At 35.2% G+C, this 27,887-nt stretch overlaps 1 protein-coding gene and 1 pseudogene across 4 annotated transcripts in view; one reads left to right on the forward strand and one right to left on the reverse strand.

Moving 5' to 3' along the window:
- The window catches only part of SCN2A (sodium voltage-gated channel alpha subunit 2), a 157,640-nt gene that overhangs the window by 63,244 nt on the left and 66,509 nt on the right, over positions 1 to 27,887 (reverse strand). For all 4 annotated transcript variants that reach the window (XM_020990856.1, XM_020990855.2, XM_020990858.2 and 1 more), the window contains 6 exons: positions 26,093 to 26,234; positions 25,753 to 25,959; positions 23,385 to 23,678; positions 16,996 to 17,343; positions 13,092 to 13,224; positions 8,298 to 8,536 (listed from right to left, as the gene is read on the reverse strand). In XM_020990856.1, the coding sequence (XP_020846515.1) occupies positions 8,298 to 8,536; positions 13,092 to 13,224; positions 16,996 to 17,343; positions 23,385 to 23,678; positions 25,753 to 25,959; positions 26,093 to 26,234 (1,363 nt within the window). The remainder of the gene's footprint in view (positions 1 to 8,297; positions 8,537 to 13,091; positions 13,225 to 16,995; positions 17,344 to 23,384; positions 23,679 to 25,752; positions 25,960 to 26,092; positions 26,235 to 27,887) is intronic.
- Positions 23,927 to 24,872, forward strand: LOC110211631 (DNA repair protein XRCC2 pseudogene; annotated as a pseudogene).

Consider the following 27,887-nt stretch of genomic DNA (forward strand, 5'->3'; position numbering starts at 1 on the left):
ACGGCTATTGGTACACAGGCTACAATTATTTTCATAGTGTTGGGTTTTTTGTTTGTTTGTTTGTTTGTTTTTGCTTTTTGTAAATACTTATCAAGTAAATTGTAATATGGGATGATCAAATATGTGGAAAGATATTTCTTTGGATACACGATAAAACCAACTCCTGCATTTACCTCTCCAAGGAGAATCTATCAGCCACTCTTTCATTGAATTTCAATTTCTTTTTGATGTGTGGTTTTGCTTTAGAGCAAGAAAACTGGGATTAATATGCTTTATTTCTTCCAGTAGAATGCCTACTCATTGGTCATTGGACAAATTTATTGTATTTAGTGCACTAACAACTAAGTTAATGTTTATAGGCAGGCTAATAACTATGTGTCTTATCATGATTATCCCCTTTTGCACTGCTATTTGCAAAGGGGGGGGGGGACTACATAGGACTAAGGGCCCTGTTGTATTTTTCTTTATTTCATGGGTTACTATGGTCAAAGAACTCATCTCCAAGTGGCCAGTTTAAAAGTGATGAGCTTACCCATACTGAGCAAGGCTATTCCCTGGAAAGCAGACAGATTCTGTTGCCAATGACATACCCAAAGCCACTTTAACATAATAGAAACTTTCCGTTCTTCATTCTACAGTTATAGCCTTCAAGAACTGAAAGTTCCCTTTATGCTACAATGAAGCATTAAAGTAGAACTTTGGGGGAAATAGATATTCTCAATGAAGAAGTACCTCTTGCACTCAGATTGATTGAGACTATGCACAGGTAATCTTAATGCTCTGTAAAAAAAATCGAATAATCCATAATTCCTCAAAAAGTGAGAGGTTCTGCAAGCTGTGATGCCTTTAAACTTATAAAGGTTAAGATTGTTGGGCTAGGCATAGTACCTGCTGTTTTGATTCCTTCCCAAATAATCAAGAAAGCTGCTGAAAATTCTGAACTCTATAGTACTGGAGAGAGGTACCTTGTAGGTACCTCAACTCTCATCTCTCTAATTTCTCTTTGAAGGACATTTTCTATTGTGTTTTGAAATCAATAACAAGATTTAGTACAAGATTATTCCATCTTCATCAATCTCTAATTCAGTGAAAAAGAAGAGAGACACCAGTGAGAGCTGTTACACACTACCAGTAGCTGAGGAAAAGAAAGTGGAGAGTTCTACTTTAACTCTATTGTAACTTAATTAGGATTAGTTTGAATACCCTTGGTAAACAAATCAGTAAGCTGCCATTGTCCCAAATCCAGTTAATCACAATGGGGATAAAAAGGCACAGATAATGGAGAAAGCACCCTCAAATCCTTCAATACAGTATTTGCCAGAGGAGTTATGGGAAAGCATCTGTTGTAATGGTCTTTGCTCCTGTAGTTTATTAAATCTTAAAGCTAGATGCAAACTTATAAATTCAGACCTGTCCTAGACTCTGGAATCTCCTATTTCCAGGTAGGAGAATATAAAGAGTTCCATCAGTAACTCACTGACTCTGGACTTGCAACTGTTCATACTCTGATTTTGATGCTTTAGTCCTCTAGAAAGTGGATTTCTCCCTTGGACCTCAATTCCCTTTTGACTAAGTCCCCACTTTGTCCCCTCAGTTCCTCTGTGAGTGAATCTCTGCATAATACTTCAGTTCTCATCAATCATAGGAAATCAAAAGTCTTTGAAGAAGAAGGGACTTTAGAGATGGTCCAGACGAACTACTTCATTTTAAAGAAACAGGAAACTGAAATGTAGAGATATAACTTGTCTAAAGTCACACCAGTAGTAAGTAGCAGCTCCACAATGCAGACACTACTCCTCTTACTCCAAATCTAATGTTCTTTCTGTTAAGCCATGAGGCCTTGTCTTCCCATTTTCCTAATATTTAGATTTCCTTCCTTTAAACCCCAGTTTTATAGTTGAAGTTACCACTATATATATTTTCATTCTTCCAGGTTCATAATGTCACTATTATCCTGGACTCCTTATTCTTCATCACCCTAAATATCTAATCAGTTGCTAATTTCTGTCATTTCTGTTTTGACAACATCTCATATTGACCCCTTCTCTTTAACTCACACAGCTCCAATCCTCGAATGGACCCTTATCATCTTTGGCCAAGATTATTGCAACAGTCTCCTCATTGTTCTCCCTGCCCCAAGGCTCTCACTATTCCAGTCCATCCTAATACATGGCAGTCAAAACAATTTTCCTTAGGGCAACTTCTTTTGATGATAATGTGACCATGTGCCTCCCCTTCACAACCCCTTCAAGTGGCTGCCTATTGCTTTGAAGATAAAATAAACTCTTCTGTTTAGTTTTTAAAACCTTACCTAATATGGCCTCAATCTATCCTTCCAGCTGGCTCTGAACTTTACACCTCCTTCACTACTATGTGGTCCAGCCAAACTGGATTTCTTCTTGTTCCTCACACACAACACACCATCTCCTCTCTCTGGGCCATTGAACTGGCCATCCCACTTACCTAGAATACAGCCTCTCCTTTTCTTTGACTTATAACCCTCTTAATTTAAGATGTATCATAGGTACCATTTTCTGCATGAAACCTCTGCTGATTCCCCAAATGCTAATGCCCTCCCCCCAAACATACAAATTTGTATGTGTATATCTATATCTATATCTATACTTTATATTTGTATGGTATATATTCTATACATAATTGTCTCTCATTAGAATGTAAACTTTTTTTTTCTTTTTTCGTGAGGCAATTGGGGTTTAAATGACTTGCCCAGGGTCACACAGCTAGTGAGAATAATGTGTCTGAGGTCATATTTGAACTCAGGTCCTCTTGACTCCAAGGCCGTGGCTCTATCCACTGCACCACCTAGCTGCCCAATGTAAACTTATTGTGATCAAGGATTATTTCGTTCTTTATGATTGTATCCCCTGGGCCAAGTACAGTGCCTGGCACATAGCAGACCTTATACAGTCCCGGTATGTTACGCCAGGATTACCTGAAAGGATAGGTAACCTATTCTTTGGCCAGATGAGACTACTGATTGTAGTAGTCCATGGTACTTGTCTTTTTTCTTGTCTTTCTTTTTTCTTTTCTTTCATTTATTTAACTTCCTCTTATGTGTAATCAATTTTTTAGAATGAAGGTCTGACCATGCCACTGTCCGGCTCAAGAATCTTCAATGGCTCACCATTGTTTTAAAGATAAAATGCACACCCCTCTGTTTGATACTTAAATCCTTTACAATCTGCTTTGGCTTAAATTTCCATGCTGACTCTATATCATTCTTTCCACATGCACTGTGCTAGCCAAACCAGCCTGTTAGCTGTGTCTCACATATAACATTTCAACTTCTGTTTCTGGGATTTTGCTCAGGTTTTCCCTCATATCAGAAATGTTCTTTCACCTCACCTTCACCTTCATCTTTGGAATCAAAGGTTTCCTTCAAGAAATTCAAGTCCTAGCTCCTTTTTCTGCTCCTGTCAGTAGGTAGGCTCCACTCTGGTAGGTTTATTTTGTGTATAGATTCTGTATTTATTTCTCTATGAGCATATTTGTATCCCACCAGAATGTAAGTTACATTTTTCTATTTGCATCCCCAGTGCCTAGTATAGTAGTTGGCACATAGATTATTGAATGGCTGATTTATTGAACTGATTGTATGTGCATGAACTTCTGATGTTTTCAATACCAGCTAAGGAGATAGCTAGGTCACTCAGTGGCTAGAGTGCTGGACCTGTAGTCTGGAATTAAATTTGAGTTTAAATCTACCCTCAGATGCTTACTAGCTGTGTGACCCTGGGCAAGTCATTTATCCTCTGTCTGCCTCAGTTTCCCCATCTGTAAAATGGGGATAATATCACCTACCCCCCCCCACCCCCAAGGTTGTTGTGAGGATAAAATGAGATAATATTTGCAAAGTACCTTGCAAACTTTAAAGCACTATATAAATGCTACTTATTATTATTATAGTTATTATTAATATTGTTATCTTTACAAGCTGGCATCAGCAACCCTTTTCTTTTTCATTTTCTACCTGCTTGAATCACTGCTTATTTGACATCAGAGTTCAGGCATCATCTCAAATGACTGCCTTAATTCCTTATAGAACCGTAATGCTTTTACTCTTGCTGATCAACAGTTCATTTGTGAGAGATGACTAAAGTTAGGTTCCACTTTGTGTCCATGGAACAGAGTAAAACCAAGGGCTCCTTGAAACCATGACTTGACTTCAGTAGCACTAGTCCCTAATCCCATGATTCCCAATCCTAGGATAAAGGAAGTGTGCTTTAGTGAAAGAGCATTAGATTAGATATCAGAAAGTAAAACTGATTAGAACTGAGACCACACCACTTACTACTTGGGGAACCTTGTACAAATCATTTAATCTCTCTGTGCTCCTAATCGTAAAAGAGAGCTAGACTACATTATGTCTAAGGAACTTTTTGGTTTTAAATCTATTTCCTTTCCAACTCTAAATTTGTGATCTTATTATCCTAATTGACTCATTCTCTCCCCAGTGAATTGACAAGTTCTTTGGCTGATTTAGCTGCTAAGCTGCTTTGGAAACCATGTGGCTACAACCTAACATTCATGAATCAGGCTATTTCAAGAAGTATAAGTTTGCTTGGTGGTGTCATTTATAAAACACAAACACATCTATAATCCTTAGGATGAAGATGGTTTAAAACATGGTATTTATTTTGCTGATCCTAAGAGAAAGTGTTATAATATACTCTACAGATGTGGCAATCCATTTTATTGATATTAATAATATTCATTTTGCATCAAATATATTGATGAAATTATATACTTAAATATCTCTGAATAAAGCTACCACAATAACTACAGTTACATCTTTATCTAAATATTAAATATCACATGGGTGTATGTATTGGAATATAAAATACATGCTAGGTTGTAGACTATATACTATATAGTTACATGGTTTCTACTAAGAGAAGAATAAGAAAATATTCATGATTAAGCATAGGATCCAAAGATGAGTCAGGAAATAGTAAGTAAGCACCAGGCTCTTCTTAGTAAGATCAAACAACCAGTCTTGAATTATATCCTTAGCAAATGTAAGAACTAGTGGATATGACTGCTGAGCCCCTATTACTGATCTCTGAAAGGAGACATAGAACTGGTAAAGAGATATCAGACTAGCAAAAGAAAAACATTGCACAGTGAATGAACTTCAACAGCAAAAAGTGTTAAGTACTACACATGAATTCGAGAAATCAGCTCAAAAGCGTTAAGGGGGTGATATGTCTATTTAGCAGATCTCCTGAAAAAAGATATATAGGGGTTTTAGTAGTCACAGAGCTCAACATGAATTAAGAGAGTTATACAGAAGCCAAAAAATAATGCAATCTTAGGAAGAATTAAGATAGGCATAATGTCCAGAACCAGGGAGGTGACAATCCCACTGTGCTTTGTCCTAGTCGTATAAGATCAAGAGTACTATATTTGGTTCCGGGGAACCAAATTTTCAGAAGGATCCTGAAAAACTTGAGGGCATCGAGAATAAGACTGACACCACAGTGTAGGACCTTGAGATCGTGCCATCTGAGGATCACTGAGGAAGTATGTTTTGTCTGGAGAAGAGAAGACGTAAGGGTCACATGATTATATATTCAAATATTTGAAGGGCTGTCATTTAGAAAAGAAATTGGAATTGTTCTTTTTAATCCAAGAGGGGGGACCTAGACAAGGAAGTTGCTGAGAGGCAGACTGAGGCTTGCTAAAAAGGAAAATTTTCTTTCAAGAGTTGTCCAAAAATAGAGTGGATTGCCTCAGAAGACAGTGGGTTTCCTGCTCACTAGAGATATTCAAGGAAAGACTGGATTACCACTTAATGGCTGTGTTGTAAAGGGAATTCTTGCTCAGATAGGAGTTGGACTAGACAGTTTCCATGGTGTTTTACATCTTTTAGATTATGTGATTCAAAGATTCATCAGGGGTGAATCTTTACTATACTAAAATAATAATGATAATACGTAGTTCACGTTTATATAGGCTTACTATGTGCAAGGCACCATACCAATCGCTTTACAATTATTATCACATTTGATCTTATCAACAACGCAGGGAGGCAGGTGTTATTATGGTTCTAATTTTACAGATGAGGAAATTGAGGCAGACAGCAGTTAAATGACTTGCCCAGGGTCATACAACTAGTAAGTATCTGAGGGTGGATTTGAACTTAGGTTTTTCTGACTCCAAGCTCCACCCACCTGCCCCTACACCATTTGGTAATACCATATTTTCACTGCTTTATATCCTTTAATTGCTTTAATCTGATGAATTTTAAATATGGTAAACATATATACTAAATATAATTTAACAAAATATGCAGCTATCCTGAGCAAGACCAGAGCAAGACTCGCCTGAGATTCAACAAAATTCCATTTTCTCCCACCAAAGAAGCCCCTAAAACTTCTCATTTTTAGTAAGACAAAAATGCAAATTATTGAAAGCTTTTACAAATCCAAAAAGTTTTGTAGACCATAGAGTTCTATATAAATAAAAATAAATTAAATTATTCATGACTACCACCACCATCACAACAATAACAATAACAACCCACACTTCATTCTTCATTAAAAAATTTAAAAGGGATTTATATAATCCTGGTATATTATGCCAGGATTAGCTGAAAGGGTAGGTAACCTATTCTTTGGCCAGACGACTAATTGATTGTAGTAGTCCATGGTATTTGTCTTTGTTTCTTTCTTTTTCTTTTCTTTCACTTATTCCATTTCTTCCTATGTATAATCTACTTGTTTAAATTTTACCCATCCTTCCATGCTCAGCTTAAAAGCTATTTCCTCCAGGAAGCCTCTTTGATCACTACAGCCAGCCATTCTCTCTCCCCACTTTGACCTCTACCAATTGGTTTGTACCCTTCTCTCACAGAACTTATAACACTATTCTTCATTATAGTTTGCCTGTATCATCTTCTCTATGAAATCATACACTTCTTGAAAGCATAGGTCATAACTTATTCTTCTTTATTAAATGGACACAGGGCATCTTGCTCAGTGGCTTGTAAATAGTAGATTTCAATAAATATTTGTTGAAGAGATGAATGAATGAATCCAAATTTACCTGCATTGGTATGTCCAGGAATAGCTCCTACATGAATTCTTCTCCAACTACTCCAATTAACACTTTCTTTGAGCTTTTATTGCACTTACAGTCAAGTACTGTCTTTTCATGTAAGCTAGTTTTACCTTCACAGCTAGTAGCATAACCAAGGATAAATGTACAATGCCTTTTCCTTCTAAATAAAACCTGTTATTAGAATGATTTATTGATTCCATTGGCTTTAAACTTGAATACTGTTGGATTTGCATGTGCTAGAAAAAAGTAAGACAAAACTAGAATTTATCTGCATGATCTTCATTGGAAGAACTTAAGGACATGAGCATAAAACATATATATATATATATATATATATATATATATATTTTTTTTTTTTTTTAAATCACTAAGCTTTAGCCTAGAAATACATAGTTTTTAACTGGTTAGAAAAAAGATTTAGTAATGTGTAAAGAAAGAAAGTGATTATTTCAGAGACTAGGAATTTGATTTATATTGTAAAATTTTGTGACTTAGGTTTATATAACTTGCTTTTACTTTATTTCCAATGTATGTACATGCATAGTTGTCAAGTTTAGAGTTATATGAAGATTTCATGAGCCCATTATATAGGTCACTACATTTTTTGTTGGTATATGTTTATTCTACCAATAAATAACAAATACTTGAGTTCAGAGGCCATATCCCCACCATGACTAGCATAATATTATATACATTTGATAGTTTTAAAAATAATAACAATGAGTGAAACTTATACATTCTTAGAATGATATATGGAAGTAAGAATCCATGTAATAGAATTCCCTGTCCCCCACCTTCTCCTTCAGAACCTTGCAAATGACTTTTTGAAATTTACTTAAATAAATAAGATATAGGTAGCTTCTACTTTGTAAGCAAGTATAGATACGCCCTAATGAAAACATTTAAAGTCTTTTTTTTCAGAATTTTTGGTATCATAACTATTTCCTCAGAAATTAGCAAGCATCTGTATAACTATGAGGTATTTTATTTTCATCCCTAATCAAGGAGTATGTTATTTAAAAATTTTTAACTGCCTTCACAAACACATTTTAGTTAAATTTAATTTTAAACATTTTTGCTGTCATGGGTATAATTGATCAACTATGACAGCAATTTCAAATTTAATTTGAGCCTGAGGAGTAAACAGTAGAATCTAGTAGGATATTAGTGTTTTCTTTCAAAGAGAAAAGGTACACTCAAGTAGTCAGTCTTACCAGGTTTCCTACATAAAGCACCCCACTAAACTGTTCAGTCATAGGATAATGTTCCATGGCCATGAACAGAGTATTCAGGACAATGCAGATGGTAATCGCCAGGTCAACAAATGGGTCCATCACAATGAGACTGACAATGTGCTTCACTTTTAGCCAAGGTTCGCAGCAATCCCAGATCAAACATGTGTTGGCAAATTTATACCAGCATGGTGGGCATTTCTGTCTGGATTCTTCAAGTTCTGGAAGAAAAAAGGATGAATATCCATGAGTATAGTACTCAATGTTTCACATTAAACAGCCTCTGGCTTAAAACTTAAGGAAAAAAATGCTAAAATATTATGGGCTAATAATGACATTTTACCTACTAAGATCTCAGCCAATGAGATGAAAGCAGGTTGTTATTTAAGATGGATATTGTGGCAATCTCATATTAGTTTATAGTGTGGATGGGTCAGTAATATCTTATATACTTTGCAAATTCCAAAGTGAAGAAATTATAATTTCCTATCTGAATTCCATCTGCAGCCTTCAACTAGCAGGCAATAATCTTCAACTTTTGTAACAAAAATAAACAATAAAAACTAATTAGTGTTTATGTTGAGGGTAAATACAAGATCTTATGGTTTTTAGATTATTGCTCATCAGGGATATTTACTCACAGAAGTTATACTAAAACTTAACCAATGACCCTAAATTTCCAATTCTTTGATGAAATGTGTTTACTGGTTCTTTAAAATAAGACAGAATGTCTGCCACAACACACTAAAGTTAGAAACCCACAAATCAGGCCCAGAAGATAGAATTGCACATTAAGCCTTCTAAGCCTCTCCCTCCCCCACTTACACACATACCTTTCACATTTCATTGCTAACTAAAGACCACAAAAAATGATGGAAAAACCAAGCACTTAGAAGTCTATGTGCTTCCATTATTAATACAAATTGTTGGGGAATTAGTTGTCATTAATCAGCTCTTAAATTATATAATATGGTCTTCACCTCTGCCTTATAGAATTTTTTCTTTTAAGATGTCTGTTCAAGTGCCACCTTCTCCATGAGGCCTTTCCTCATCCCCTGAGCTGTTACCTGGGATCTACCTACTGTATGCCATGTAAAACCTGTTTCAAAAAACTGTCCCATCGAGACTATCAAAACCGTTGCTTTCTCTTTAAGAAGTCAAGAAACTAGGAATTATATTTTTAACTGTCATTAGATGAGGTGTTTCTTCCTACAAACTCAGGGAGAATGTGGGATTTTCTTTGATTCATGAGGATTATGAGGATTTTGTAGAAACGGCACAGAGAAAGAACATGAGGAGAAACACCTTTCTTAGAAATCTCAACTTATTTTATAAAGAAACATAAGGAAAATTTTATGAAGAATGATTCTGGAGAGAGACTACTAAGAATGAGGATTTGAGAGAAAAGCAAGATAAAAATTTTCTGTCATATCTGTTGAGATAAATTCTCAATCAACCAATTCACTATAAGCACAGGAATATAAAATGGACAGCTGAGGTCACAATTAATTAACTAATTATAATTACTAAATTCTCAGTTTCCTAAAGAAATCATTGTATGTGTCTTATAAAAACCAATCTGTAGTAAGTAAACCAGGGTTGTACGCCACGATGTGCTAGTTATATAACCTGTGACAAATCACTTAAGTTCTTTGAGGTTTAGTCTCCTTATCTATGAGACAGGCATTGAATTATTTGCCTTACTTTTTATTGTCAGAATCCAATAAGATGACAGATAGTAACGTGAAAATCAAATTCTTTATAAACATAAATCTACTTTTTAGTGCCCAGTGCAGTACTTTTAGGAGCCAACACAAAATATAATTAATAAATGTTTGTTGAATACATAAAGTGCGTGGTCATAAGAATTATTAAATGTCTGCAAATTGCTTGTCTCCTCAGATGTTAAAGCTATTAATGCACAGTTTTATTCTAACCAAGAACAAAAAAAATTTTAGTTGGGAAAAGCCATTTTTAACAGTCAGTGAGAGCCTACAGATATCAAATGTGCAGCCTGACACATCCTAGAAACAAATGGTAACCTGGTGTTGTACATTGATTAATGGGTAGATTTCCATTTACTATTATAAAATTTTCTCAAGTACAGTGGATCATGAAACGTTATCAACAGTGGTTGCTTATTCACATAGCAAAACAGAAAGCAATAAAGTCATCCTTTTCCAGTATACTTTCAGTTACCTTTTTTTTTCCTAGTATGCTATTAACATTCTCAAAAATCACCATCTGCTTTTCATTTGGTAAAAGAACATAAATTTTGTAGAAGAAGAAAGAGAAAAGATAAAATAAGGAGATCCAGCATTGCATCTACATAGCAGGCTCTGTTTATCCTCACACCAGGTAAATTTGGGCACTAGAATAAAATCATATTTGTATAATACATCCCACAAAGTGAATATAAAACAATACAACCAGCAAAGAACTAAGAACTACAGTCATCTCTCAATTATCTATGTGGATTAAACATACAGTGGGTCAGCCACAGTAAATATTTAATCTTTTCTACTCAAAGTGCTTCTAATTTACTTCCTAACCCTCTCACTGATACATAGTCAAGAAATATAAGCTAAACTTAATATTAGCCAAAGCAAAATAATGCAATGCATTTTAAAAGCAAACAATTTTTGAATTATTTGTTCTTTTTGTGTCAACCATGCTTCTGTACCCTTTCATTATCTTGGATAATTAAGACTTGACTGTAGTTAACAGCAAAAAAACAGTGGGGGGTGGGGGGGGTAAGTTAGATCAACAAAGTCCCACTCAACAAAATAAAGGTAAACAAGCCAAAGGTTAGACATAGAAGAAACATATTTTCAAACAATCAGATTACATGAACATAACATTATCATCCCACCATCTCTGAGGAACCAGAAAGGCACAAATTATGGCTATGAAAGTTAGATGTCAACAACTTTCCTGCCACACAGCCTGCTAGGAACCTTGATTTGAAAAGTTTGGATGATACTGTATAAGGAAGAATCAGATTTTCACTCTGCATAACTGATGGAAAACAAGATGAAAAAGTTAGTGATCAGTGTAAGAGTCACAGAGTCATAAAACTGAATCTTCCCAACAAATACTGGGGAAAAAGTAAAAGTTTCTGCACTTAGAAAAATGTGAACAAAGAAGTCACCACTGGCCACCTGTTTCTAACTTTCTAACGCACTTACATGACATAGGCATCTGCATTTGTGTCTTAGCCCTGTATTGTCAATTCCATGAGGGTAAGGTTGTTTCTTATTTAAACTCCTATCTCTCCCAGTGCCTCATCCAGGATTCTGTTCACTGTGTGAGCTCAAATACTGAATGTATGAATGAATGTATTCCTGGGTCCTATTTCTATCCTACACTCAATTCTTTATAGATTCCAAATGAGTGAGTTCTTGGCGTATTCATTTTGAAAGTTATAACTTTTAGTGATTAGAAGAGCCCAATTCTGTGGTACTTTTTTTTCCTAAATAACTTCTTATATTTATTGAAAATCAATCGTATTGAAAGTGCAAAGTATTACTATTATTTTGACTTACCCTGTCTCCTTCTCTACTTCCTGCTTTAGGGAGCAGCCATGCTGCTGACATCGGTAGCAGAACCACTGGCAGCTTCCTCTCAGTGGTTTTGCTATGGCAAGGAGCAGAAGCCCAGAGAATCTTCAAAAGACTTTACCTGGAGGGACAGGGAGGAGCAAGCTACTGGCAGCTGGGGGAGGAGAAGGAGTGCAAGCTAATGGCAGGCGAGGTTGGGGAAGAACGTACTAGAGTTTAATATTCCAGTAGAAATCAATGAAAAGATTTCTGTTACTGCATTAGGACATTAAGAAAACTGGGACTTGTCATATTGATTACATGACTGTGATAAATATTGTATAGCTACACTTCTAGGATTTTTATAGTTGTGACTTCTAGGCCTCTGACGCTTAAAAAAATTCATTGAGTCTTCATTCAGACTGAAAAAAAAAATCCAGCAAGAATCTACTTGATATTGTGAGAAAATGAGTTAACTATAAGAACAATGTATACAAACATAAACACAGACACACACACACACACACACACACACACACACTCACACCCCCTTAAAACAGTTTGTCTCTGCAAGGTCACATAAGAAAGGTTAGAATGTAAGGCACAGAAAAGTATTCCCCAAATAGTGAGAGGCAAAGTTTGAGCCCACTTACAATATGGAATGAAATGAAAATGCCACCAAAAGTGATCCTCTAAGGAAAATACTATATCTCGTGTGGAATACATAGATACCTACACAGGCATCAAATGCACTTTAGTTATCTGCTCTAAAATAGCTGAAAGGAAAAAAAAATATCTCTTTAGTTTTGAAATCTTCATTTCAGACTGGGCTCTTTAAATTCTTCTTTACATAAAAATTAATATATTGCTTGCATAAAAAAGAGTCCATAGCTCAAGTTGTATCTGTTGAATATAATTTTATTGGGTTAACATCCTCAAAATTTATTACCAAACTGCTTTCCACATTATCCTAAAATTGTGTTACTGCTATAGAACCTTATCTGGTAAAAAACAAACAAAAAAACAAAAAAACCCACTTATATTTACCTGAAATCTGCAGCAATTTTCTGGAGGCTAAAATGGGAAATCTTTACCAGAGAGCACATACTGATTATAAAAGACACAAAACATTATGTGAAATAGCAAGTCTGGAAATATTTTTCTGGGAATTCATAAAAGCAGTTGGGTGGGGCATTACTGCCAACTGAGCAATCATGGTATAAAACTGGCTACCTACCTTCCATCGTGTTGGTCAGTATACTGGCTATACTCATTGCTCTTTGCCTTCCAGAAGGGTCTTCTAGCAAATCTATGGATACATGATAAGAACTAGATCGTCTCTTTCTTATTTCTGTTTCTGTAGTGGTGCCCTGAAAAGAGCAAATCAAGGAGCCATCATCCTCTAGCACAGGAAAATCAAACAGATGCTAAAGCATTCCCACAAAAGCAGTTCATAATGCAGAAAGAATGTGTGTTGTGCTCTTTCAAAGCAGAGCACTTCATTAAGTTAGGCTTTTTGGAAGGTGTTTTGAGTTTTTAAAATAGGATGTTAAATCAAGGATTACTAAGGGGCTAATCAATGTCATTTTGGGGAAACCTTTAAAAAATATAGCAGATTCTCATGTCTCCAGGATGTGCCCAGGTAGTCCTCAATGAAGACAAAAAAAGGAAGAGATTAACACGACTATAAGCCCTGGCCTAGTAATTCCAGACCCTAAAAGAGGTAACAAAAATGTTTCTAGAGAGGGATGACTAATACCAAAAAGGTGATATACCTAATTTAAAATGTGATAGTTTGCTCTTTCTTAGTGATTTCTTTCTGGTTTGGTTTTCATGGGGATCTGTGGGGCAAGTACACTTGTGTCCGCTTGGTCTACCGATATAGAAAGCCAGGCAATGTAGGGGTAATGGCTAAGACTAGGTGGAAAGGACTTTGGAAGTTTTTTCTAGCCCTACTATGATTTATACATAATGTAATTCCCTGCTACTTTTTGGTTTATTGTCTCACATCAAATTATCAGATATTTGTAGGAAAACAGACTTCACATGATTCAGTACAAGTTACAAAAGGGATTTATAAACTTGACCAATTATTTTCTATTAATATTCCTACAGAAAAAGTTATTTTCTTTTATCAATAGAATCATTTGCGAGCTCTGAATGCAGATTGAAACGTACTTTGTTTATTTTCTTCTTTTAATTTTTTTTTTACTCTGTATGGAAATATGTTTTGTATGACTTCACATGTATAATCAATATTAAACTGCTTGATTTCTCGAGGAGGGGAAAGAGACAAGATGGGGAAGGGAGGGGTTTAGAACTCAAAATTTTAAAAAATGAATATTAAATATTTTTATGTGTAATTGGGAAATATTTAACAAATTTGAAAGAAAAAATGAATATACTCATTAGCTATTGATAACATTTTCAAATTTTACTAATTGAAATAACTTTTATAGTTGATCTGATGTTTGCCTAACAATGAAGTGATACTTAAAGTATGCTTTTCTTACTAAAATCCTAAATTATATTTGAAATAGAGATATGTCAATAGGACATCAGTTATATATAATGAACATATACATATAATTGATGTATAGGTATATATAATTGACATTCTTTTGATATGTCTCTCTATATGACATATTTTGACATACAAATGGATTTGGTGCTTCTGTGGTTTCATAAAAAATAGAGGCTATATTCTATGCCAAAATTAAACTTTCTAGACATTCAATGTATCTACTTTGAAGGATCAAGTGAATAGTACTTAGGAAAAGACAAAAAAAAGGTCCAAATCTAGGTCTACTACTCATTATGAATATGTCATCTATTTTTTGCTCAGTTGGTCAAAAGATAAACAATGTTATTTTCATTTTTATTTTCCTATAAGATTGTGATAAGTACAAATTCTAGATGAGATATTTCTTTGGGAATGTTTGTTTATACCAAATGAGTCTTTTCACATCAATTTTAAAGTCAAATTTAGAAGCAAAGCAAAAATAAGAAGCAAATAAATAATGCAGATATAATGCATGAAATAAGCTTTCAGCTAAAGTTGTCCCTCGGGACTTAAAGCATTGCTTAAATTTTGTCTTTGGAACTAGTATTTTCCAGTTAATTGAATTAATTTTTAAGAACTGATGGCATTAAATAAAGTTTCTTTTTTTTTCATGTCATACTGGAATCCAATTTTTCTTCTTGCATTATAGCCTTAAAGCCCCACTTCCAATCTGTGTCAGTGGGTATTAAAAGTGGGAAAAAGGAGTGGAAGGCCAAGAAGAGACAGGGATTACTTGAGTACCACCCCAAAACTGATCCTGATCTGCCTTATATTTCTTTTAAATGTTTTGTCTTAACTTCTATATTAAGAACTAATAGGTTTATAAGTGACTATTTTTTGCTGATTCCCTATTCATAGTTTAGCCAATATCCTCATTTCATGAATGTAAACGTGATTTTTAGACATCAGTCAAGGTAGCTGTGTTTGCTTTCCCAATAATCTTTCTGTTCACTGTAGTAGATTAAAGAATTTCAAAATGGCTAGTTAGAAGAGGGCAGAACAGACTGACCATATTCATCTCTGTCAATTCTGGATTTTTCCAGTACTTATTTTCTCAACTTTTGATTTTATTTTTCAGGACAATCTGAGAGCAAGGAAAAACCCCAGGTAGAAAAAAGAGGAAGAAAAAAGATCTACTAATTTTTATTACCCATTCTTAAGTACTCTTTCATAGGAGAGAGAATTGAAAATTGGCCTCATCGTTTTAATTCTGTTTTAGCACCTTTTGCAGCATTAATAATTGAGACCAGGTAAAAAAAATCATGAAGTAGATTATAGTTCTGCAACTGAAAAACATACGATCCATGGAAAGGACTTATTTGTTAAGCAAGTACTCGTTGAATTGATTTGTTTTTGTTTCCCCAGAACTAAGGACAGGGCCTTGTACCTGTTGGTGTTTAATAACTGTTTGAAGAATTGAATTATAGGATTTGGAGTTGGGAGGGGCATTAGGAGCCATTCAATCCCCTCATTTTACAGGCGAAGAAACTGAAGCATAGAGAGGTCAAGTAACTTGCCCAGGGTCACTTGGTTAGTAAAGAACATATATCCTCCCGACTCCAAGTCAATGCTCTCTCCATTTACTCCATGCTATCTCTTCAATTACTTACCTTCATTTGGATCTTTCTATTCTGTCAAAGAAATATCTAAAATCATTTTGTCTTGCTATCGTAACAGAAATTTTCTTCCAGCTCCACTCTTGCTTTTCTTTGCATTGCCACAAAGTGACACTTGGAATAGTTTCATATTATTATAATATCTGGAGACTTGGTTTGCAATAGACAAGGCAGTGAGACACTTTTTTAACTGAAATTTTAAATAGAATACATGACAAACAATGATTTTGGTGATACCAATATCTTAAAATGACTTCTGCTACCAAAGTGTGGTGGCAATTTTTTTTTAAAAATGTGCCATTGCATGTATTCATCAGTTAATTCCAAAATGATAGACCACTCTATGAAGGGTTGAAGTAGCCTATCTGTGGGCAAAACAATGTCTTATTTATAGATAGTAATAGATGATATTTTAGTATAGTACTTATGTAATAACATTCTAGTCCATGTAAGTTACAAATTCCCTTTGTTTAATTATTACTAATGATTAGCTTGATAAACTGGCTAATTATTTTGTAAACTCTAATTTTCCTGTCTTTAAATCAATTAATTCACACTAATCAAATTTGATACTATTAACATTTGTTTTGCTAACCCAGAGCAGTGAGTAAAGTGGTATAATGGAAAGAGTGATGGGAGAGCGGAGAGTCCTGAAATTGAATCCTGCCTCTGCCAGCTGTGTGACCTAGAGAAGATATTTTACCTCTTTAAGCTTGTTTCCTTATTTATAAAATGGGTATGACAGCATCTGTAGAATCTATATCTTGAAGGATTTTTGTTAGAAACAGATGAAATAATGCATTTAAAAGCAACTTTCTAAACTTGATTAGCCCAACTCCTGACACTCAGGATTGTATTCTATACATTTCTCACTAGAGATAAAAGCAAAACCCACTCGTGGCTGAACTAGCTAGTCCCAGCTTTCTTGCATCCTTATAAATAACAGTTTTAATTATCATCACCTCTGGCAGGAGTTGCCCAGTTGGTGACGTAAGGGCTGTAGGTCCACCAACCAGAGAAACCACGCCATTGCAATCCACTGAGCTGTGCATTTTCCCATTCACTGGCAATATGGGCAGCACCCTAGATGATCGGCTAGCTTGACTAACATTACTGTGGCGCCGTTCTCCATGTCTGTGTGGAACAAACAGGGAATCTCTTCTACTGTCATTGTCTTCAAAAGTACTGTGCTCATCATCGGCAAAGTCATTTTCAGAGCCAATATCTTTTGCTCTACCCCTGAAGCTGAAGATACTTGTTCGGCTGTTGCGTCTTGGAGAAAAAAGAGAGCCACGGATGCTCAATAAAGACTATTAAAAGCAAAGGAGAGGAGGGGAAGAGAATTATGCACTTGTATTTAAATACACACACATAAAATTTCACTTCTCATTTTATAAGCAGAAAAAATAAGTCACAGTGTGACATCTGAAGCAGTTATTGAAAGTACTCTGAGACTTCCCATACGGATCTCTGATTTATGATATTTATTTTCCTTTCCTTCTTTCTTTTTTCTTCTTCTTTCTCTTCCTCTTCCTCTTCTCTTTCTGTTGCTCCTTTTTTCCCTACTTCCCTCTCTTCTTTCCTTCCTTCCCTCCTTCCTCCTTTTCTCTCTTCTCTCCCTCCCTCTATTCCTCCATTCTTTGCTTCCCTCCCTCCTTCCCTCCCTTCCTTCCTTCCTTCCTTCCTTCCTTCCTTCCTTCCTTCCTTCCTTCCTTCCTTCCTTCCTTCCTTCTTCCATTTCTTCTTCCTTTTTTTCATTCCTCCTAGTTCTATCTTTCCCGTATCTCTTTCTGCTATTCTAATTAAACTTTAGCTGGGCCAGGCATATCCCAAGACATCATAGCCTTGTTAGTGTAACTCGGGACTAAAGTGTTTGATGACCCTTACTCTAGAAGCTAATCACAAATGTAAGTCCAATAGGAAGTAAAGATATACAATACTTACCTACATTTAGATTCTTGAAGAATAAAGATAAACAGTAAAATATCACCATTGACCACAGTGAGCTGAAGATGCTGATTTTAGCACTGAGAAAAATAAAATCAATCTTGCTTCTAGATCTATTTAATTATAGTACAAGGAGCTACTTCTCATCTTCCTTCTGAATATTTTATTACAGTCTTCATGAATAAATAACACAAATCAAGCTGGAAAGAACTGATTGATTCACTCCCTGCTTTCCTCTCTTCTATCTGTCTCAGAAAACTGAAGTGTATTTTATTTACAAGAAGTGAATGACCCAGTTTATCCAATGATCTGGTCACAAATCATAGAAATGTTACCATTTGCCTAAATAGTTTATTCACTTCAGTGTCTGTTATAATTAGAAATATTTATTTAATTACCCTTTTATGGATGGACAATGGTCATGATGAGCCATTTTTAATCTGTTTATTGTCACTAGTTCTAATTTGGTATGATCTTTTCCAAAGTCACCTAAGCTAAGTACAATTATGTGTATAATGTGATACCTATGTTTTAAGAAGGTATGATTCTTGCTTTCAATTTAACTTGGCAAAGTATCTTTGTAATTTATTTGTCAACTTTAAAATTTTCAAGATAATTTTATATATCTGTTGTTTTGAAATCTTAGCATAATATACAAATGATAATATTATATTTATTAGAAAGTATATTTTGTTTTGTTACTTGTTACACAGTATTTTCATTTCTTTATTGTTATATATATGAACATATATGAATGATTCATATACATATGTGTATATATATATGTATATATATATGAATGATTTTCAGAAAACTATTGGGTAACTAAACCTATATTTTTTTATGATTTCTGTGCAGCTTTCTTCACGATGTTAGAATTTTAATTATATCTGAAGGTAGGCTATGTAAGAGATTACTATCCATCAAACATTATCTGATTTTTGCTATTTCAGAAGGTCAGAAAAACATGGTATAGCATCAAGGAAGTACTTAGGAAAAAGGATAATTTAGAATGTGTTCATGATGGGAACATACATTTTGATTAAATGAATAAGTACTCAGCACTATGTTCACTAGAAATGATGAAAAGATTAGAAAGTAATAAAACACTCTGTAAAATTATTTAAGACTCAGAGTGACCTCCACAAGGTCATAATGTACATATGATGTTTGCATGTAAATTGGATTTGTCCAGCATTCATCAGCTTTAGAGCTTATTCCTCTCCTGATTATCATCATTTGGTTTCTGAGATGAATATCATTTCCATAGCAACCAAATGCTATGACCCAAATAGAAAATAAGGAAAAGTAGCCAAATCAAATGAAATTCTAAGGAACAGAAATCTATTTATGTGTGGGAAATTAAAACCTGAGAAGACAAATTGTAAAGCATCAGGGAAATATTTCCAAATAAAGTATGTTTGCTCAACTGACTGAGCTGTTAAAAAAAAAAAGATCCACCTTTTCTCTAATACCACCCTTCAATTAGCTTTCAGTAAATATTACGCACCTTAGAACAATGGTCAACTAGGACAATGGCCAAATCTGGCCCATTGCTTATTTTTATATGGCCCTAAAATTAGGACTAATTTTTTACATTTTAAAATATGATGAGCCATACATGTAAAACAAGCAACAGAGAATTGGCTGACCTCTGTCTTAGAAGATACATCATTGAGAATTGTCAAGGAGGCCGTAATTATTTAACCTGAACTCCTTTCTACAACTGTCAATAATATCAGCAATTTTCATGTCCTCTTTTCCTGTCACTCAATATTTTTCTCTTAGGTAAACCATAGTTTAAATTGATTACGCAGTAGAAATTCTGTGACTTTTAGGGAGGCTAGAGGAATAATGTAGGGGATAAGGAATTAAGATACTAGGTCATGGAATGAGCCTTGAGACATACAGAAACTTTTGAAGAAATTATAAAAGTTCTGCAATGTTTGATGAAATGCTAAGAAGCTTTGATTTAGAAATGCTAAACATTACCTATTTTTGTTTTCAGTTTTATCCTATTAAAAGAGGAGTCATGTTGGAATGTGACCAAGATGAACATTTGTTTAGCTTGAGTACACATATTTGTCACATGGGTTCTATATTTCTTTTGTTGATGTTGTTTTGGGAGGAAGGGGTATGGGGAGAAACTGAAAAAAGTAAAATTTGATTAAGAAGAAAGAGATGAGCTATGTTACTGAGGATAGACTATAACTAAAGAAATCAAAGGAAACTGGAGACTTTGTGTTCTCTTTAAGTGATTTAATTATATAAAATTATGCAAGAGCCAAGAAAAACAAGGATTTTAATGAAAACTGAAAATAGGGCAGGGTGGGGGGAGGAAAGAAAAAAAGAAATTTACATGACAACTTTGTTGTATATTTAACATGAATAGCAAGTTGTATATTTTCAATTTCATGGGCAATCATCTCTTTTATTATACCCTGTTATAGAAATGTTTGTTTTATCCCATAAATTAAAAATAAAATAAATTTCAGAAAAAGAGAAAAGTGGTCCATGACATTGGTTCTATATGTTCAGCTTTTGATACTGTTATCAGAAGGAGCATTTTCAGAGTACTGATTAGTGAGAAAAGAGTTGGTAAAAACTTGGCAGGCTGGTAAAAAGCTATGAATTGTGGTGTTTTTTTTTTTTTAATGAGCCTAATTCTTGTCAAGGCTCTGATAAAGTGCTTTTATTTTGTTTTTTTTTTTGTTTGTTTTTTGGGGTTTTTTTTTAGTGAGGCAATCGGGGTTAAGTGACTTGCCCAAGGTCACACACAGCTAGTACATGTCAAGTGTTTGGTCTGAGGCCGGATTTGAACTCAGGTCCTCCTGACTTCAGGGCCGGTGCTCTATCCACTGTGCCACCTAGCTGCCCCTTGATAAAGTGCTTTTAAAAAAGCATAGTCACAAGAAGCATCTTCACATAATTAATCAGCAGTCTTTTGGTGTCTGTAGCCTTCTATTGAGGACATTATTATCACAAAATTTTTACCATAACAATTGTAATGACTATAATAACACCCTTATTAATGAATAGAATGCAGTAGAAATTATATAAAAAGAATAAGTATTTGATCTGGGATGTTGAGTAATTGGGATTATGACTCAAATAAATATTAACTAAAATAATATCCAATCTCATATGTGTTGTGTAAATTGGAAGGGAAAGATCATAACTTTAAAACTGGAAGAGGCCATAGAGATCATCTAGTGCAACTCTTTCCTATTACAAATGAGCAAAATGAGGCCCAGAGAGGTTAAATAACTTGCTCAAGGTGACACAGTAAATCTACCTCGAGCAAGTTATTTAACCTCTCTTACTGTGGCAGAATCAGAACTTAAACCTAGATCCTCTGTTCCATGTTGCCTCTCAAGAGTTGGTAAGACATAGCAGGGGGATGATATGTGCTTATGGAAGGTTCTACCATACAGGCTTCTAGGCACTGGAAGAAGCCAATGACAAGCAGGCTCTTTTGTGTCTGAGAGTCTTAGCTAGGATGGAAGTTTGACTTTCTATAAGGTACCTTTATTCTTAGGGGATTTGTTAGTGGGGAGTTTCTATGTTTTACAATTTAAATAATTACCAATATAATCATAACTACAGCAAAGTAGGATAAATGATAATAAGAAAATATAGCATTTGGTTTAGACAATAGTTCCATTACAAAGCTGAAGTAAAACCCAATTCTATAATATCTTTTTATCTTATATTTTATGCAGCTTCTGCAGGAAACTTGTTAATTTGCAAGGGATATACATGCACTGTGCTCAAGGTACGTGAGACTGTGCACAGGAGAAAGTAGTTATCCTTGGGAGTATTAGGACTCCTGGACATACATCTTTTAGATGAAATCTAAATGTAAAAGTCCTGATAATTTTTTAAAAGACATTCTCTGGATTTCTATGAATAGCAATCTCTTTTTCAAATTCCCATCCAAGGAATTATTCATTAGCATAGGGAACTCTTGTTATGTGAACTCCCCTTGCCAATGCAGACTACAAACCCCCTATGACTCAGGAGCTATGTTAGAGGAAGTTGCCTGGGCCATAATGCAGTTAAGTGACATTCCCAGTGTGTTACAGCTAGTGGAAATGTTACTCTTTGCCTAGAGTCCTAAGTTTCTTTGAATATAATTCTCTTTAGAATTTCAATTGCCCAGCATTTTGGTTACTCCATTGGAATTATTTCCCACTCCCCTACTTCTTACTGAAACAATGCCAGTTGTAATGAACTGTTCATTTTTGATGATGCAAATAGCAGATAGACAACCTAATGTCCCTTTCAGGTACAGATACTATTAACCTATTAATAAGCTCTTAGCACATAATATTCTTAATAAATGCTTGATGATTGATATTCTCCACTCTGCAGCTACGTGGTACAGCGGATAGTGCATTGGGCCTAAAGTCAGGAAGACCTGAGTTCAAATGTGATCTCAGACATTTATTAGCTGTGTGACCCTGGGCCTGTCATTTCACTTCTGTGTCAGTTTCCTCATCTGTAAAATAGGGATAATCACAGCACCTACCTCCTAGGACTGCTGTGAGGATCACATGAGATAATAATTATAAGGTGCTTAGCACAGTGCCTGGCACATAGTAGGTACTAGGTAAATATTAGCTATTATTATTATTATTATTAATGGAAAATTGTAGATTTTAATTGCTAACTCCTGTCAGTGCAGGTTAAGACTGATGAGCAGCAGGTGCCTTGCCACTCAGCAACCCATAGCATAGTGGAGACACTGGCACAGTAGACAATAGCTCTGAACCACATATCCAATATGGACTCTCTATATACAGATATCATAACTTCAAAAATATGAACCCTGTAAAACCTGTGGTTTCCAAATATTCCATAAACTCTAAAATTTCTTGTCAAGTTTATTCACTGAATATACAATTCACGTGCTCTTCAAATTGATCACAACAAATATCTATGTTATCAATGTGGCAGCATCGTCCTATGTATCCATGAGACAACCTACCAAAATAATGAAATTTCCTGCCATATACAGTAAGTAGCCCTTGACTATAATTGCTGCTACCAGGGAGTGGAGGTGGATGGATCTCTTGAACTGAAGAATTCTGATACATGGCAGGCTAAGTTGATCTAGTGTCCACACTAAGTTCAACATTAACATGGATCCCCATGAATTGGGATAGGAGAGAAGGGATGGAGGAGGAACCAGGTCATTTAAGGATGGCAAAACCAGATCAAATTGGAAAACATAGCAGATCAAAGCTCCTGTGCCAATCAGAGTGGGACTGGGCCTAGAAGTAGGCCCTGCACTTTCTGCATGGCCAACACAGACAGTCCTAGTCTTTAAAAACAACAAAACCCTCCAAGAAAACCATCATTCTAGTACTAACATACCAATTCCTTAATCAAAAATTTGTACCTGGTGGGGAGAAGAGAACCGCTTTTCATAGGTTAGGCGATTCCCTTCGATAGAAAAACGAAAGCCTTTCCTTCTGATACTATCTTCAGATTCAGATTTGTGGAATTCCTCTTCTTCTTGCTTCTCTTCTTCTCCAGACTGCTCTTTCTGTTTCCTTTTCTTTCTCCGGTTCCTCCTTTCTTTTGCACTTTTCGAGCTCCGCTTTGATGCTTCTGAAGAGCTCTCTGAGCAGCCTCCTACCCCACCAGCTCCACTGAATTCTCTCGATTCCACAGATGCTGCTGCCGCCGCTGCCTAATAGGGGATAAAGTATCTGGTAGTTGTATGCAACTATGCTTTTTTAAAAAATCCCTATCTTTATCATTAGCATCATTAGCATGATCATATAAAATGTCTATTTTCTATTTTATTAATGAAAAATGCAACACAGTAGTAATACTGACCTAACCAAATATGAAGAAGCAATATAATGAAAAATATTGGACTTAAAAACCAGAAGACATGTATTTGGCTCTTGACTGTATCTTACTAGTTGGATGACAATGGAAAAGTCATTTAGCCACTATGACCCTCAGTTTCCTCATCTGTAAAACGGGGATTAGGGAATAATACTTGCATCACATACCTGATGGGGTAGCAAAAAGAATTAAATGAGATAATGTATATAAAATCTTTAGGCCTGGTAAGTCAAGGAATTTTACAGTGGCTTACATATGGTCTGGAAAAGAAACTTGAGCAGAGACTAGTCATATCGTACTTTAAATCATTTTAAAGTAAATGATTTTTGATGTAGCCAAGAGACTCCAATTATCACAAAAATACATCTGACTGCAAGATGCATCCTTCCAAAATCGGAAGGTGGATTAGAAGTCAAAGTCTTATTTATTGACACAGACTACCACTTTAATATGCTTCAGATAGTTAACAATTCTTGAACACAGACTGCCCCAAAGCACAGAAGACATAATAAAACACTGTCTTGGAAAATTTTTTCTCATGAATTGCAGCAGCAGTAACCAGTTACTTATCACCCTTTACTCACTGGAAACTATGTTTTGTAGTCACCCATCCCTCTGCCTTTTCATTTTAGATAGTTTGTCAGCCTTCTATTGGATAGACCGGGGCAATGGAGTAGAAAGCCTTAACTTACAAGAAGTTACTCTGAAGAAATGTTCTAAATTCATGGAGAAGCTTGTAAAAGAATATCACTTGGTTCTCTTTGCAACCACACAAACCATAATGCAAAAAAGTTCAAATTCAACAGAAAAATCATCTTCCTTAAAACTTTCTTGTGAAGAAGTAGATATAGACTATAGACCTTATCTTTTTAAGTCATGGCAACGAATGGTAAACCGTAGAATTTTTTTTTCCAGACATGATAATTTTGAAAGTAGCAACCAAATGTTTTCAATAGTGTCACATCATCTAAAAAGCAACAATATAATAAAGCATTTATTTAGTATTAGAGAAAATGGGGTTCATTTTTGATAATCTGTATCAGAAATAGCCTACATGCAGGTATCTACCTTTGCTAGTATTTAAACACCTGTCATAAAAGGCAAACAACTTCAGAAATGAACCACTCTGTTCCCTATGATTAAGAACCTAGTGAGTGCTTACCTTTTTGCCACTCATTCATTTAAAAATAGTCTACTTTTTAGTGGTAGCACAAATTAATCCTATTTAATTCTGACAAAAATATTTTTATTCTACTGAATAAATGCTTTTCAGTTTGAATGGATAAATTGAGGGCTTCCAGTATAGGATAACAACAAAGACAAACTACAGATCATATATATTAGGGCAATCTAGATTGTAGGAATTTGTGTGGCTTAGCTAATTAATGATTGTTAGGTATTTGAAAAGCTACAGCTACAAACTGTTAAGCACCATTATTACTGAACTAGCATTTTTCATTGGTTCTGTCATTATGCATTTTAAAATACTCAGTGTTAAAAAGCAACAAGGTACTCGACAGCAAAAAAAAAAATGGTATAAATAGGTGACTAAATTAGTCAGTGCCTTAGAGGAACTATTTCCAAGAAATTATCCCCCCCCAAAAAAAAATTAAGAATAAACCACATTCTTTCCTCATTGTGAAAGCTTATTATGTCCAAATGCATGGAATTATTAAGGAGTGGGGAAAGATAACATAATTTATATATGTTTATTCCAGCTTTATTCCATGTTATTAGGCATACCTCCTCATCCACTCTTAAGAACTGAGGAAAATAAATAACCGTAAGTAATGAATGGGTGTTTAACATTTCCAGTTTCTATGAAACATTTCCTGGGCTGTTAGAACTTTACCCATTCCGAGGATGCTGCAGAGAAGGAAGCTACAACTTGATTAACCACCTGACAATACCTGAGCTTCTTCCTGTTGCTTCTTCAGTTGCTCCAACATCTGCTGAAACTCAGCCTCCTTCTGCTCTGCCTCTTCCAAGGTAGCCTGATTCTGCTCCTCGTAAGCCATGGCAACCACAGCCAGGATCAAATTTATAAGGTAGAAAGAGCCCAAGAAAATCACCAGGACAAAAAATATCATGTATGTCTTGCCAGCTGCACGAAGAGTCTGAGAAAAAAAGAGGAGAGGGGGAAGAGATGGTTTACTGCCCATCTGCCTTCTAAGTAAAGGATGATCACTGGTTTGATCCCATTACTACATTTTTAATCATTGGAAGTCATTGATTTAACTCAGGTCTCACCAGTTGATAAAGATTTTCCCAGAAGTCCTGAGTCATCAGGCGAAACAGGGACAAGAAAGCCCAGCTGAAGGTGTCAAAGCTTGTGTAGCCATAGTTGGGGTTTCTGCCAGCTTTCACACAAATGTATCCTTCTGGACACTGGCTGCAATTAGATTAGAAGACAGGAAAGAAATTACATCTGCACATCTGTTTGTTGATTTTTCTATGTTTACAGATTTTTCAATCGATATTTTACATGAAAAATTCACAGAAGGGGAAGGGAAGGAGGAACAAGCATATGTGAAGCATCTACTCTGGGTAAAGCACTGTGCTAAGTGCTTTAAATATATTATCTCATTTGATCTTTACAACAGTGCTGGAAAGTGCTGTTATTATCCCCATTTTACACTAGGAAACTGAGGCAGACAAGAAGTTAAGTGACTTGTCCAGGGTCCACCACCAGTAATTTGTGAGGTAAGATTCGAATTCAGGTCTGTCTTGACTCCAGGCCTAGTGCTCTCTTCCCTGCACCACCTAGTTGCCTTAGTAACACAAGGACCTTTTCTGTTTAGCTCATTTCATCCTGCACTAAACATAGTTTTAGGTTAATTAATTCCTAAAGCTCCTGGAAAACTATGAAACAGTTTGATGCCAGGTTTTTATCCTGAGTCACCTCAATACTCAATGTTCCTTAATGTATAATTAACATATTTATTTATGAAGATGACATTTTTACTAACAGATTGATATACTCTCATTTTTTTCTGGGACCTGATAACTAAGTATAGAGAAATAATGACTTTGTGTTATGTCATTTGACTTTACTTAACTCTGAAAGAAAATGTCAGAAGGGCATATCTTACTAGATGACCACACATTAAGGATAAAATCTACTGGAATGGACCAGGACAAGAACTTTAGATGTAGGTTGTGATTCACTGTGCACATTCAAAAAACCTTCCTTTTAACAAAACTGAAAAGTATTAAGAAATAATGTTTTCCTTTAACACCCTTTCTGGACTTCTGGGAATAACCTTGTAGAAAAGTGGGTAATAGGTCAAGGACGAGAAGGTCTTTCTTAGAGAAATAAGTTAAAGGTGATAACAACTTACAGCTTGTCTCATTTATATCACTGATTTTCTCACTCTTGAATGCATTGGTGCTAGGACCCAGCCAAGGGAAGTGCCCTTTATTTCACTGAAAGGGAGGTACTCTCATGCCTCAGATTCAGAATATTGATCTCTCACTGATCCTTCCTGTTTCCTCCTCTGTCAATGGAATAAGAATAACTACCTCCAGAGTTGTGAGGATTGAATGAGGTAATATTTGTGAAGCACTTAGTACAGTGCCTAGTACACAGCAGGCTTCAAATAAATGCTGGTTTCCTTCCTTCTTTGTCATCTTAATGGACAAACCAAATTTTAAAATCCTTCTGCCAGTAGTAATTTTGACATAAGCAGTGGTGTGCTTGTTTAACAACTGACTTGCCAGAAAAAAAAGTACTCATGACACATTTTTAAGTTTAATCTGCATTAATAATATTTTCTCTGTCTTTTTCTGAAGTCTAGACCATCAACAAAACCCTGATTTGTAGTGTTTTTAATTTTAAAGGTGTAAATGCTCACACTAAAAATTTAACAATTGGCTCTAGTGAACAGGGGAGCTACATCCTGCATAGCCCTGGCAGGTATTATAGTATTAATGGTTTCTATGTAAAGAATAAAAAACTATTATACTTGACTTTTGAGCTTTTGGGGGCAAGGTCAGGATCTGATTCATCTCTGAATCCCTCAGAGCTTTGCACAGTCCGTTATAT

The sequence above is a fragment of the Phascolarctos cinereus genome, unplaced genomic scaffold (genome assembly GCF_003287225.1).
Source record: "Phascolarctos cinereus isolate Bilbo 61053 unplaced genomic scaffold, phaCin_HiC Scaffold_726;HRSCAF=1367, whole genome shotgun sequence".
Classification (NCBI taxonomy): Eukaryota; Metazoa; Chordata; class Mammalia; order Diprotodontia; family Phascolarctidae; genus Phascolarctos; species Phascolarctos cinereus.